We start from the raw sequence: 15363 nt of genomic DNA on the forward strand, positions 1-15363 counted from the left end.
AGGACAGAGTCACTATGTATATCTATGGGGGCACTATAATTCTATGGGGGCTAGACATTCTATATTGAATTTTAAAGGAACGCAGCCCCCAACCTCAATTTTTTTTCAATGTGTGGCCCATTTACCTGCCAATTTTGAGACCCTTGCACAGGACTTCATTTGCATTCGTTGCCAGGTTCCTTCCTAGCAGTGACTTTCCATGAGCAGTGTTTATCCCGTTATTGTTTATGGCGCAATCCTTCCTGTTTGGTTTCCCATCTTCTAAGCCTGTTATATATTTCATGGAACACATTATAAACATAGTAGGCCTTGAGATGTTATTTTATTATGAGAAGGAGTCAGCCGTGACCGATGGTTTCCCTCCCGTTAATGTCCGTGTTTATGAAATCCAGTAATCTTCTGGTTGTTTTTATGCAGTACTTGTATAAAAGAAATATTTCCCGAGTTTGGAGAATGTGCATATCTAACAGATGTCCCCATTAAATCTAGATTTACAACACATATAAATACTTGTTGCAAGCAATTACCCTATCAACATGGGATAAGTGTAATGGGGCGATGGGGGCCTGGAATGGGATATCTCAAATGGTTAACACAATCTATAAACATAATTCAGTCTGCTTACAGACTAACATTTTTCCAATGTGTAGGTTTGCCTTTGGTAAACCTTCCCTAGACTGTGTGAATACTATATTTAATTCTATATTTTAGGCAAAATTGACAAGGTAAGAAGGATCTAGTCCCAGTCTTGTCAGCTGTGTGAGCTAAACAGACTGATACATTGTACCAAACTACCAGAGATTTGTGCAGCTACCAATGTGGTTGACTTTTTTGCTGCATCCGACAGACCACCCATTTTTGACTGTGGTCACTACACATTGGGACCTGTCAGTCTTTATTTTCGGGGTGGCAAACACAGGTGAAAACAAGGTGCTCTGGCCATGGTGACCATACTCTGGGTGCCCCCAACTCAAATGCATATAGATTTCATCACACTACAGATACACACTCTGTGATATAAAGTCCAGCATGGACCCTTATTGCGGACCGTGTGTTGCTGTCTGACACCCCTGTGAAGCACATTATCTTTTTCTCTACAGTAAGTGCTTTAATGGCAGAATACCTTGGTAAGGCCTTAAAGGGGTTGTCCAGTTTCAAACTAATATTGAGAGACAAATGCTATTGTCCATATAATAAAATGTTGTACAATTTTCCAATATACTTTCCGTATCAATTCCTCACGGTTTTCTAGATCTCTGCTTGCTGTCATTCCTTGTTTACTTCCAGTGGATAAACATAAGTCCATGGTCATGTGAAATACAGTTCATGGTCATGTGATATACAGTCCATTGACATGTGATGGACACACAGGTGCACAGCTGTAGAAATTAGGAGTTAATCTGATTGTCCGGGATAGAGCATTCCAGAGAAGTGGTGCAACACGGGAGAGGTCTTGGATATGGGAGTGTGAGGTTCTGATAATAGAGGATGTAAGTGTTAGGTCATTGAGTGAGCGGAGAGCACGGGTTGGGCGGTAGACAGAGATGAGGGAGGAAATGTAGGGAGGTGCGGCAATATGGAGAGCCTTGTGGATGAAGGTGATAAGTTTATATTGTATTCTATAATGAATAGGCAGCCAGTGTAGTGACTGGCACAGACCAGAGGCATCGCTATAACCTTTCGACTGATAGATGAGCTTGGCTACTACATTCAGAATAGAGAAATAGCATGTTAACTTACACACAGTACTTGCTGGGCTTTGCATGCACTTTTCCAAGATGTGTTTATTCTGTCTGTCCGGTACTCAGTTACTAAGGAAAAAAAAAAAGTCAAAAATATGCAAATTAGTTGCGATGGGCTTTAGAGGCGTGTAGTCTTTGTTTTGGGCTTTGATGAAAATAAACACCCCTAAAGCCCATGCAGAGGCCACGTAGGTCCACCAATCTAAAGATGAAGCCCAGTCTTCTATCTCATGTTTGTAGAAACTTTGGAAAGTGCAGCGCACATGTACATGTACGCATGCGCGTGACATCAGTCTACACCCAGAAGTACCTCGCTATGATAAAAGTGAATGCAAAGTCATCTATGGTACTGAGTGTAGGTTTACATGCTATTTCTTGCTGGCAGACTCCCTTTAAGTAGTCCATACACCTAGCTGCTAGTCAGATGCTCATTCAGCTGACACCCTATGCTATATAGTGCTGTATACATTTCTCTTGTCAAATCTGACAGCGTTTACAGTGTGAACAGGCCTTTATTTAAATCTCTGATTGATTTTCCCAATTTATACTTATAATTTAGACATCACCTTGGCTATGACCTGTATAAAATCATGTTACAATGTGACTATACAGTATATAATATTATAATTCATATACCTTATACAATACTTATGAATGGCTTCCATCAAACATCGGATTATAAACGTCTTCATCTTTACAAAGCTTTTAAACGGTTAATATTAAAAATCATTTTTAGTACTTAATGGTTGTTGGGCCTGGACCCGGCGCCACGCCTTGCCAGATGTTGCCTCATCGAGGTACCCAGCTATTTTCTCCTCTATTAACAGTGCAGGGTCTGGATAATACATCATGAACAAAGCTGTTTTATAAATCATAGATCATTTCCCTGAAACGTCTCCGCCGTCACTGTAGGATCCATCATTCTTTTGTGTTTTAGTCCAAATGTCTTTTTGCAGTGGAGAAAGCCACAGGTGCGCTGTTATCTACATAGAGAACTCACACAAAGGAGCCTCTGTACAAGGACACAATATGAATTTGCTTCCCAAATAAACACATACTTGTTACAGGGCGCGACAATTTTGTTTCATCCTTTTCTGAAAAACATGTTGACATATTGTATATCACTTGTGTTTCATAAGCATATGACAGTCTGTAGGTGTAAAGGGAAGAAGATCTGCTTTGTCTCATCAAGACTGGTCACACATATTGGGAATGTAGAATGCTAATTTTCATTTACAGCAAGTCACTGTATAGACTCCCATACATATATGCACTTTGTACCTGTGGTAGTGGAAAGCATACCCGAAGACATATGCACCCAATATTATAACAAAGAAGCTTCTTAGGTGTGGCCTTATTCGTACGTGGGAAAGTATAATCGAGATATATGAGGACTTCATGGTCTTGATTTATGACTAAGCTTAGACTTAGGACTAGGCGAGACTTACCTTGTGAAACTCGGTCCAGGTGGTGGATTTCCCGGCTACAGCATTATTCTGGGAAGAGGACTCCTAGCATGATAGTTATGTTAGGAACCTGATGCAACAACAACGGACAGTTAGTCCTGGGCAACCAGAATCCCCAAACACCAAGGCCAAAAACAGACCTGAGTGTACAACGCTCTCCTAACCAGAGCGTAACCAGGCCCCAGAGGTCTTCGTCAGAGCTCCTGATGGTGGAGTTGGACTTGGTAAATTCTTGGACCCAGAACATCAACTGCCCAGAGAGCGGCACACACCCAGCGCAGCACAAGTAGCAGAGGACCCAGAAAACCCAGTAACACTAACCTCAGCAGATGAAGAGAAGAAAGAGCTGGTCAGCAGGAGATAGCGGAAACACCGCAGGATGGTTGTACAGGCCAAGTTGGCACACAGGAGGTTACACAAGGTGGAGTCAACAAGCCAGGTCGGTGCACAGGAGGTCATGAGGTAGCAGAAGGGAGAAGCAAATGCGTAGTCAGGAGAGCCTGGTCATACACAAGAGGTAATAGAGTAGTCAAATAGAGGTCAAGTAGTAGTCAAGAAGCAAGCTGAAGTCATCCACAGGAGGTCAGAAGGTATCCACATCAGAAGGTCAGGGAGAGGTAGTCTGGAAGGCAAGCCAAGGTCAAAACACAAGAAACACAGCTGGAGGGGCAGGAGGTATAGGTTCAGGGAGAGCTGTCACCAGAAAACTGAATAACCAGCGACGGGCCGGAGCCAGAACTAGGCTTAAATAGCCTCCGGTGTGCCGCCGACCTCGGAAGTACAGTTCTGGTCCCAGGAGGAGTTCAGAATTCCACGTAGGTTCTTAACAGAAATTTGGGAATTTACTTTTGCTTATTTTAACAATTCAAATGTTGATAAATGCATATAATTATAGTACCCCCATAGATACATAGTGGCTCTGCCCTTATATACAATCTGCTGTCCCCATAGAATGATAGTGACCCTATAGATGTACAGTGTCTCTGCCCTTATATACAGTCTGCTGCCTCCATAGAATTATAGTATTTCTACAGGCATACATAGTAGCTCAGCTTTTATATACAGTCTGCTGCCCCCATAGTATTATAGTGCTCCCATACACATACATAGAGGCTCCTACCTTATATACAGTGTCTTGCTCCAATAAAATTATACAACCCCCACAGAGATACATAGTGGCTGTGCCCTTATATACAGTCTGATGCCCCCATAGAAATATAGTGCCCCCATAGATATACATAGTGGCTCTGCCCTTATATGCAGTGTGCTGCCCCTATAAAATTATAGTCCCCCCATAGACATACATACTGGCTCTGCTCTAATATACAGACCCCCAGTAATAATAATACATTTTATTTATATAGCACCAACATATTCTGCAGTAGGGTTCAAAAACAGACAAAATGATACATTACAGAGTAATAAATAAATTCACACAAAGGGAAAGAGGGTCCTGTTCGCAAGAGCTTACAATCTATGACATAAGAGATAACATAGTAATGGCATACTGTCTAGTCCAAAACTTCCTCTTCATACTCACCTACCACCAGCAACACTGAGCTCCTCCTTTGGCCTGCTCTCTGCTGTCCCAAGGATGTCTTGGGTGCCCACCAGGCAGCAAACCAGGGTCAGTAGGAGCAATGCAGTGTGGTAGATTAGTTATAGCAAACTCACTTGTGGTTAACCCAATGCAATGTACTCTAGCAGTACTGTGGATTTAAAGGGGTTTTCCAGGCTTATCAATTGATGACCTATGCTCAGGATAGGTCCTCAGTTGCAGATCAGAGGGGGTCCCTTGATCATCTGTATGAGTGCAGCCCCTTCACACAAAACCAAGCAGAGTGTTATCATGGCTCAGCCTCATTCTGTTGAATGGGACTGAGCTGCGATCAGGCAAGTGACATCACATAACTTGTGAAGCAGAAGCTCTTTGATGGATGCTGTAACTTCAAACAGCTGATCAGCAGGGGTTCCAGGTGTCAGACTCTGCTGATATTCAAAGCCGGAAAATCCCTTTAACGAAGTCTCATCCACATGCTGTAACTTACAACCGCAACACAAAGTGCCAATTATTGCTGCAGGTTTTATCCAGATTACTATATTTGCAATGCATGTGATACCATGAGGGATATTACACACAACTGTCTCTCCGGGTCATTGACCTAGTTTCTATTCTGGTGCTTGGGAGAAAAAGGAAGAAAGCTTTTGGGGAGAAAAAATTGTTTTTTTCATGCAGCTAATTTGTTGTTGTTGTTATTTTGCAGGTTGTGGGGAGGGGTCTTTTCAATAATGTGTTTTTTTTACTGTGTTATACATACACTATGTGATCAAAAGTATCCGGACACCTGGCTGAAAATGACTTACAAGTTGGTGGTGCCCTCCATTGGAAATGCTGGAATTCAATAAGGTGTTGGCCCACCCTTAGCCTTGATGACGGCTTCCACTCTCGCAGGCATACACTCAATCAGGTGCTGGAAGGTTTCTTGGGGAATGGCAGCCCATTCTTCACGGAGTGCTGCACTGAGGAAAGGTATCGATGTAGGGCGGTGAGGCCTGGCATGAAGTTCCAAAACATCCTAAAGGTGTTCTATAGGATTCAAGTCAGGACTCTGTGCAGGCCAGTCCATTAGAGAGATGTCGTGTAACCACTCCGCCACAGGCCGTGAAGTATGGACAGGTGCTCGATCGTGTTGAAAGATGCAATCGCCATCCCCAAATTGCTCTTCAACAGTGGGAAGCAAGAAGGTGTTTAACACATCAATGTAGGCCTTTGCTGTGATAGTGCCTCGCAAAACAACAAGGGGTGCAAGCCCCCTGCATGAAAAACACGACCACACCATAACACCACCGCCTCCGAATCTTACTGTTGGCACTACACACACTGGGAGATGATGTTCACCGGGCATTCGCCATACCCACACCCTGCCAGCGGATCGCCACATTGTGTACTGTGATTCGTCACTCCACACAATGTTTTTCCACTGTTCAATTGTCCAATGTTTACGCTCCTTACACCAAGCGAGGCGTCGTTTGGCATTGACCTGCGTGATGTGTGGCACCCAATCACCTGACCACATTCAAAGTCCGTGAGTTCCGCGGAGCAACCCATTCTGCTCTCTCACGATGTCTAATGTCTACTGAGGTCGCTGATATGGAGTACCTGGCAGTAGGTGGCAGCACAATGCACCCAATATGAAAAACGTATGTTTTTGGGGGTGTCTGGATACTTTTGATCACATAGTGTATGTATTATACAGCAATAGTCAGGAGGACAGATGTTCCTTCTTCATTCTGGCTATGAGTAAGGGACATGTTTGGTCCTGAAACATGTCAGCCATTAGCAATTTTTAATCACTTTTATGTTATTTTTCTGATCTTTCTACACTTTTGTATGTAATTTTTCTATCAATTTTTAAACTAATGGAGTAAAAGCTACATTTTATAAAGAAGAAATTCAAAGAGTGCAGACTCCTTTTTCTCTATATTAGGGTTTTTTGGTCCAGAATTTGAGGCGGAGGCCACCTCCGATTCCAGACCAAAAAACACGTAGCCGCGACTTGATACTGATGCAGTGCCGTGCTCCGCATTAGGCCCAAATGAATGGGCCTAGTTGGGAGGGAGTGCCTTCAGGCGGACGTCCGGCTGTGGAATCTGCCTGAATAAAAGAACATGTCGCTTCTTATTTCCAGGAGCAGCAACAAACTGCTTGCGGAAAAAGGAACCCATTGATTTCAATGAGAGACAGTTTTTTGAGCCGGATTCTGACGCGGATTCCGTCTGTAATGAGCACCCACTGACAATATAGCACATCAATCGGCACCCATAGGTTCCATTTACATCTGGATCATTGATGCTGATATAGATGAAGAATAATAGATCTTAAGGCTGGGGCTACACTGCGACTTTAACCATAACTAATGTCAGTGAATTAAATCGCACGGAGATCACAAAAGTGTGAAAACTTCTAGTCACTAAAATATTGAACAGTGCTGGATTTTTTTGCAAGTAGAAGTGACAACTGCAGCAGCCTCAGGGTCACAGTGAAGTGAGTCACAGGTTACACAACATGCTGATCTTTGCTTGCACATTGGAAGCTGTGGCTTAAAGGGGTTTTCCAGGATAAATTGATATTTCTAACCTAAGCTCCGCCCACCTACCTTCTAAATTACTTAGTGTACAAAAAATCGGCACCTAAACCCCTGGAGTGGTCAAGTGACTGCCCCGGGTACATTTTGTGCTGACTTTGCATTCCTGGAAGTGGGGGAAACGAAACGTCAACTATGCTAGCCCCCACCCCCCTTCTTCTGGCTCTATTGTGCAAGTATGGGCGGATGGCAAAGGTCAAGAAGAGGAGGTGGCGGCTGCCCAGAAGAAGTGATATCTCGTGCCTAGAAGGTCCGGACTGGGGGAGGCAGGTAAGTATGATGAAGTGGAGGGGTTAAGTTAGTTAGGAAGGGATAGTAGTGGGAGGGCTAGCTAGGGAAACAGGGAGCGGATGTGAGTGAGAAAGGGAGGTGTAGGGAGTGAGAGAGTGAGGTGGTGTGTCAGCCCAGGGCATGGTAGTTGTAGGAAAACAGAACAGGAACATGCCCATGTAAACAAATACAGAAGATGCCAGGCACTCCCAGAAATTGATCAAAGCACTGCTAAAGGTATATAGGGGCACTTATTAAAGGCACTAACAAACTTTTTTGACAACCCATTTAACCAAAAAGTACTATCATGGTGTCTATCATAATGATATGTGTAAGGTAGTGGTGTATAATAGACACCATGATAGTACTTAAGGGTTAAGTCCCTACGACAGATTACCGCCTAGCCCTGCAACACCATCACTTACATTAGTGATTGGAGTTGAATTGAGACCCTGAAGGTGCCACAACCACGACTTGTCGTCACTAAAAAGTCAAACGTTGCTTGTCACTTTTGTGTCAGTCGTGGCACCCTCGGGATCGCAATGCAACTCCAATCGTTACCATGAATGAAGGAGTTAGGGCCTCTTTACACGGCGTAAGCGCGCCACTCATTTAGACACGTATACAAGTGTCCGAGTGCGGCGCTTCAGAACAGAGTCCATTGATTTCACTGGGAAGGGCAGGTATATGCCGATATATGCGCGCTTTCCATTGAAATGAATGGGCTCTGTTTTGAAGCGCCACGCTCGGACACATGTCTAAATGAGCCGTGCGATTACGCCGTGTGAAGGGGCCCTTAGCCCTATTCACATCTGCGTTCAGGTTTACACTTGGGGGTCCACTTGGGGAATAGAAACCTATACGCTTAAAAAAGTGGTTACCTAAGGAAACCCGTGTCCATAGACAATAATCGTGTCCGTGTGGTTTCCGCACATGCGGAGAGTCCTGCAGCGGTATTTGGGTCACACGGCCCAGGTTGTCTTGTGACCGTAGCCTAATAGGATATAGTTAGGATATGATCAGCTCCACATTATGTCCTCTTCTGCTGGAGCTTTGTGACCCCATTGCATTAGAAGCCCATTGTTCTGTTACAGCCTGTGCCCCCTAGGGGTGGTAACAGACCCTGCCTACATGCACCATACATAACACAGCCATCCTGTAGAATACACCAGGCCTTGCAGATTACAGACTGCCTACTATACAGTATACAGATGCGATCGATCGCTCCAGCAATGATCGCAGCAGACCCGATCGCATCGGGTTATTCCAGGTATCCCCATCCGCTTCCGTGCTGGGGAGTGGGCGGGACTGAAGTAATCGCTTCCTTACAGTGAAGGGGCGGTGACCAGACAGGATGGGCGGGGCCGCTCGCTTTCTCCGTAGAAAAGGGCGGAGTTCGTTAAATGACAGGCGGGACTATTCGCTTATTGGCTGGGAGTGGGCGGGGTCTACCAAGTGACGGTCATAGTGTGTCGGTCTTTACGACAGTGTTTGCGGCAGCGGCGTCTGCTGGTGCTGTCTACTGTGTGCGTGCGTGAGGGAGGGAGACCGGCTGCGGCTGCTGTGTTTGCGGAGAAGCTTTCAGGGCTGTGGACCGAGCAGCAGCCTCCCCGCCCGGGTATATAACAATACATGTTCCCGGCTCAAGATGGACTATGACTTCAAGGTGAAGCTGACAGGGGAGCGGGAGCGGGTGGAGGACCTGTTTGAATACGAGGGCTGTAAAGTTGGAAGAGGCACCTATGGTCATGTGTTCAAAGCCAAGAGGAAAGACGGGTGAGTAGGGTGAGGGCCCAGGGGCGGCGGGGCCGGGGCCCCAGCACTGTGAGGGCACTGCCAGCCAGGCATTGGGACGGGGAGGAGGCTGTGGACACGTCTGTCCTCCTAGTATGGCTGTGGGGTTATGGGATACAACAATACCCTCCTGCTCTGGGGTTATTACACCCCATAATACCCCTCTAATACCACACCCACCACATGTGCTGCCGGATAACTTATATTTCTTCAGGATCTGATCATAGATTGTCCTAGATTATCAGAATATTTCTAGATCAGCGTTACATAAGATAAGTGTAAATGATGGGAGTTATTGTCCGCCAGGTTTGTGCTTTTTTGCAAAATTTAGTGGCCCCCGATGGTGGCGAAGGAGACTCAACCATCTGTATGCTTCAAGGTGATTGGAGTAGAAACCTGTTCCCAATGTAGCCTGCCCTGAGTGTTCTTATGTTCAACCCTCCATCGTTGGTGTCCACTTTGTTCTGCTAAAACCACTCCTGACTTTGGCGCAAACTGCAGCAAAATCTGCTACAAACTAATGTAGGTTTTCTGCAAAATGAGGCCTTAGCCTTAAAGGGAGTGTGCCAGGTCCAATATACCTTCTAGGCCAGTGATTGTACCATGTATGGCCCTTTAATATGAGCAGATACCTTCCTTTCTGACCACAAACTAATGAAGCAATGCAGAGCTAATCTTTTTCTAACTATGCAAATCAGCCTTTAAGTGAATTGGGGGTGAGGCTTGATTTACCAGATTTGCCTACAGACAGTTGTAAGTGCCTTGGCTTTCCTCTAGAATCTAGCCTTGCTTGACACTTTCAGCCTGTGTGTGAATCACAGCTATCTGAAGGTAAATCTACTTAATCAGGCCCCTCCTCCAATGCACTTGAGGATGATTTGCATATCTATAAGATGATTCTTTACACTGCTTCATTGGTTTGTTTCCCCCCAATGTGTTTCAGCTCATGTTAAAGGCCTCCACATGGCGGTATTATTGGTTTGGGATGCATTTTGGATTCGGCAGACCATAATTAGAGGCCAACACCTGTATATACCTTACTAGGAAACATGGATACCATATAGTGACCCCATACTATCGGCCTCAGGGAAGAGCCCCTGACTCGGCTGGCCCATGTATTACATGGGCACACATTCATTACAGTGGGCATATACTACTTTTTCTTGAAGCACCCATTGCATAGGAAATGTGTGAATTCTGTGGCATTATAGGCTGGTTGGTAGGACCGAGGCAACGTTAACCAGAGTGGGGGGTAATGACCTGTGAAGTCCGGTGTAAGAGGGGTATTGGATGTTTAGGTAAACTGGGAGGTGGTGATTTAATACTATATTCAAGGCAAGAAAACAGCGGGGGAGGCCAGAAAGACAATGGAAAGATTAGGTTACACTTGGGATGAGGGTGGGGGGTGTGCAGGGGTAAGTGAGACCAGGGTGACGGACTATCACCAGCCTTCCAGTGCACGGTGTTAGAGGGTTGATCAAAACTAGAACAAAAAAAGCCTTCGTTCGTTTTTCTGAAACAGTACTATGTCGTCTGTCGTTGCACTTTGGCTTAAGTCACTTGACTGGAGGTGAACTGCAATACCAGACATAACCAGTGGACATAGATGGCATTGTTTTTATTCCTAGACATCCTCTTTTTAAATGGAGTGATGGTTGACTATGCAGAAAGTCATATTTTGGGGATGGGGTGTTATCATTGCACATTTGTAGGGGACAGCTTTGCCCATGGCAAATATCATGTGTGTATGTAATACAGAATGTGTGCTGGGGGCCAGCATTATTAGTACTAGGTGGGGACATTGCTAGTTCTGTGTTATCAGGCCCCTCGCTGCCCCTATATAATCGCCATAGCACATCTCTAGTGCTGAGCTCCTCATAACCCCTTGTTCACTGCATGAAGGGTTTTCTTTCATATATTGCTGTATAGAGCTGTACTATATACACATCAGTATGCTGTGGATTCGCTATGGGTTCGATATACACCATACATCTGGATCATCTGAACTTCCTGGCCTGTTTCCTGCAAGCATAAGACAGGTGTAATTCTGCACCCATATTATGTCTGCAAAGGGTGAGAATCCATAACATAATGGGCCTGATGAGGACGTGTAAATCTACAGTCTGCTCTCACATCCGCACAGAATTTTCCACTACATGTGAATGGGGTTTAACCCACAACAAATAAACTCTGTCTAAATGCGGCCTAATGTGAGCTCTCCAGGGAGTGGGGTCTGATAAGTTCATTGCACCACATAGTGGCAGTAGCTGGAACTTCCATTTCAGTGTTCCTTGTGTAGACACATCTTGAGGTTTTTGTTTTTTTTTGGTTATGACTTAGCTGTATGTAAACTTAGGCCACCTTCTAATACTTCCATAATGTACACAGTGTCACATAGTGCAGGTGACATTCTCAACTCCAACTGCAGTGAGAGATTGACGCTATTATGAGGGCAAACTATGAGCCTGCAATGTAATAGAAATAATGTTATACATGAGTCCCCCTGCGAATTTCCGGTTGGCACATGCGCAATGGAAGGGCGGCAAGAAGACTTCCTGTTCCTTAGTGAATTAACCAGGGCTGGGTATGTACTTCAGGGTATGGTCCTCGGGTTACGACGAGCCTGCTGCAGAACCTCATTTTCTAAATGCTATACAGTGTATAGCATTCGGCAAATGAAGGCTGATTGTGTAGCAGGCTCGTCCTTGCTACGAGCAGGTAAGTATGCTGTTACCAGTTGACTTTTTCTCATTGAAATGAATAGACCAGCGTTGATTGGCCAGTTGCTAGTGATTTGGCCAATCAACGCTGGTTCTGCCAGAGGCTCGTCTGAGGAGGCGGAGTCTAACATCGGACTATTCATTCCAATGAGAAAAACTCTTGCCTGCCCGTAGCAAGGACGTGCCTGCTGCAGAATCAGTGTTCATTTGCCGAATGCTATACATATATATAGCATTCGGCAAATGAATATATATACTGTATAGCATTTAGCAAATGAGGTTCTGCAGCAGGCTCGTCGTAACCACGAAACAGTATGCCTATACCCCTGCTAGACATGGCAAACTCTCAAAACCGGAAAGAGATCTTCGACCGGAAATAGGAAGGGCGGGACTTAATCCTTTGTTATTGTTGTCAAAGGGGGACTCATGTATAATTGCTCTATAGTGCTGGAGCAGAGTAATAGTTGTGACTATGTAAAATTGGTGCACGCTGTCTGCACTGACCTGATAGAGGTCATGTGATTACACAGAACCAGAACATTTGTTCATGGCCCAGTTTATGCCATGTTTAGGGCTGTGTAGTGAGTATAACTGTATTAGATAATCCTTCTATCGTGGTGGTAGCTGGAATATAGTGCATTGAGACCTCCCGTCCTGTAGTGGGCCTCAGTAAGTATACTGATTGTTTGCTTCTTTTTTGTATTCCACCCATGACTGCGCCATTGTCATGAGGTGAGCAGTTTCTCATCATATCATTTCAGTGGTTTTAATATTATGGTCTGCGTGAATTGGAGGCTGAACTTGCACGTATTCACACGGTGCAGTTTGTGGCTTTATCCCAGTTCCACAGTGTTAAAGGCCTAACCTGTGCTAGCGGTGGGGCTCTGGCCATTTGTATTAGAACAGTATGCGGGTTTTACCTTATGGTTATTGACGGTGGAGCGAAAACTGCAGTAATCCTGTGCAGTGTGTATATGTGTAATATTTTTATATATATATATATATATCTGTCCTATGAAAAAGTTTGGGCACCCCTATTAATCTTAATCATTTTTAGTTCTAAATATTTTGGTGTTTGCAACAGCCATTTCCGTTTGATATATCTAATAACTGATGGACACAGTAATATTTCAGGATTGAAATGAGGTTTATTGTACTAACAGAAAATGTGCAATATGCATTAAACCAAAATTTGACCGGTGCAAAAGTATGGGCACCTCAACAGAAAAGTGACATTAATATTTAGTAGATCCTCCTTTTGCAAAGATAACAGCCTCTAGTCGCTTCCTGTAGCTTTTAATCAGTTCCTGGGTCCTGGATGAAGGTATTTTGGACCATTTCTTTCTACAAAACAATTCAAGTTCAGTTAAGTTAGATGCTCGCCGAACATGGACAGCCCGCTCTCAAATGATCTGAAAACAAAGATTGTTCAACATAGTTGTTCAGGGGAAGGATACAAAACGTTGTCTCAGAGATTTAACCTGTCAGTTTCCACTGTGAGGAACATAGTAAGGAAATGGAAGACCACAGGGACAGTTCTTGTTAAGCCCAGAAGTGGCAGGCCAAGAAAAATATCAGAAAGGCAGAGAAGAAGAATGGTGAGAACAGTCAAGGACAATGCACAGACCACCTCCAAAGAGCTGCAGCATCATCTTGCTGCAGATGGTGTCACTGTGCATCAGTCAGCAATACAGCGCACTTTGCACAAGGAGAAGCTGTATGGGAGAGTGATGAGAAAGAAGCTGTTTCTGCACGTACGCCACAAATAGAGTTGCCTGAGGTATGCAAAAGCACATTTGGAGAAGCCAACTTCATTTTGGAAACAAAGATTGAGTTGTTTGGTTATAAAAAAAAAGGCGTTATGCATGGCGTCCAAAAAGAAACAGCATTCCAAGAAAAACACTTGCTACCCACTGTAAAATTTGGTGGAGGTTCCATCATGCTTTGGGGCTGTGTGGCCAATGCCGGCACCGGGAATCTTGTTAAAGTTGAGGGTCACATGGATTCCACTCAGTATCAGCAGATTCTTGAGAATAATGTTCAAGCATCAGTGACGAAGTTGAAGTTATGCCGGGGATGGATATTTCAGCAAGACAATGATCCAAAACACTACTCCAAATCAACTCAGGCATTCATGCAGAGGAACAAGTACAATGTTCTGGAATGGCCATCCCAGTCCCCAGACCTGAATATCATTGAACATCTGTGGGATGATTTGAAGCGGGCTGTCCATGCTCGGCGACCATCTAACTTAACTGAACTTGAATTGTTTGTCCAAAATACCTTTATTCAGGATCCAGGAACTGATTAAAAGCTACAGGAAGCGACTAGAGGCTGTTATCTTTGCAAAAGGAGGATCTACTAAATATTAATGTCACTTTTCTGTTGAGGTGCCCATACTTTTGCACCGGTCAAATTTTGGTTTAATGCATATTGCACATTTTCTGTTAGTACAATAAACCTCATTTCAATCCTGAAATATTACTGTGTCCATCAGTTATTAGATATATCAAACTGAAATGGCTGCTGCAAACACCAAAATATTTAGAACTAAAAATGATTAAGATTAATAGGGGTGCCCAAACTTTTTCATAGGACTGTATATATATGTATATTGTGTGTGTGTGTGTGTGTGTGTGTGTGTGTGACACAAGTGCTGTGTGTAAACCCTTTGGTGGTGGTTTGTATACTTTAGGATGGTTGGTTTCCCTCTGATGCTTTGTCTTTGTTTCTTCCCCTTGGGCATCTTCTTCCCATTGTTTCCTAGCCTGCATTTGTTTTTGTTCCTCCTCTTGGGGGTATGGCTGCCATGCCCATTGTTTCTCCTCTGTGAAAAGCTTGGCCAGACACAGAAGATTGGAAATTTCTCTAGTGTGGAAAGTTACAATCCGTGCACACGTTTATATCCATAGGGGAAGAGTAAGACAAATGTATGCCATCATATGTAGTAAAAGGTCCTTAAAACCCTATTCGCACAATTCATACATGTAATGGCATTGATGCAGGACCACTGTCACACAGGCCTCCAGGAGGAAGAGATAGGGGGTGCTGTTCACCACAATGCTTTCATTCCATGATATCCATATGCCCTAATAGGGTTTCTAAACACGAGCTGGTATCTTGACTCTCTCCCATTGGTTGCTGTGTACTACCTGTCCATGTCCAGTCGCCTCTTCGTTGTCAATGACATTCCTGCCCTTTTGTTTCTTGTGGAAGAAATGGTGTC

General features: G+C 44.3%; 1 protein-coding gene across 2 annotated transcripts in view; it reads left to right on the forward strand.

Moving 5' to 3' along the window:
• The first annotated feature begins 9128 nt into the window (after nt 1–9128).
• CDK8 (cyclin dependent kinase 8) overlaps nt 9129–15363 on the forward strand; it is a 43407-nt gene continuing 37172 nt past the window's right edge. The window contains exon 1 of one of the 2 annotated variants that reach the window (XM_075265964.1): nt 9129–9399. In XM_075265964.1, the coding sequence (XP_075122065.1) occupies nt 9272–9399 (128 nt within the window). In that variant the 5' untranslated portion in view covers nt 9129–9271. The remainder of the gene's footprint in view (nt 9400–15363) is intronic. The other variant, XM_075265965.1, reaches the window with a different exon arrangement.

Source organism: Leptodactylus fuscus, chromosome 2 (genome assembly GCF_031893055.1).
Source record: "Leptodactylus fuscus isolate aLepFus1 chromosome 2, aLepFus1.hap2, whole genome shotgun sequence".
NCBI lineage: Eukaryota > Metazoa > Chordata > Amphibia > Anura > Leptodactylidae > Leptodactylus > Leptodactylus fuscus.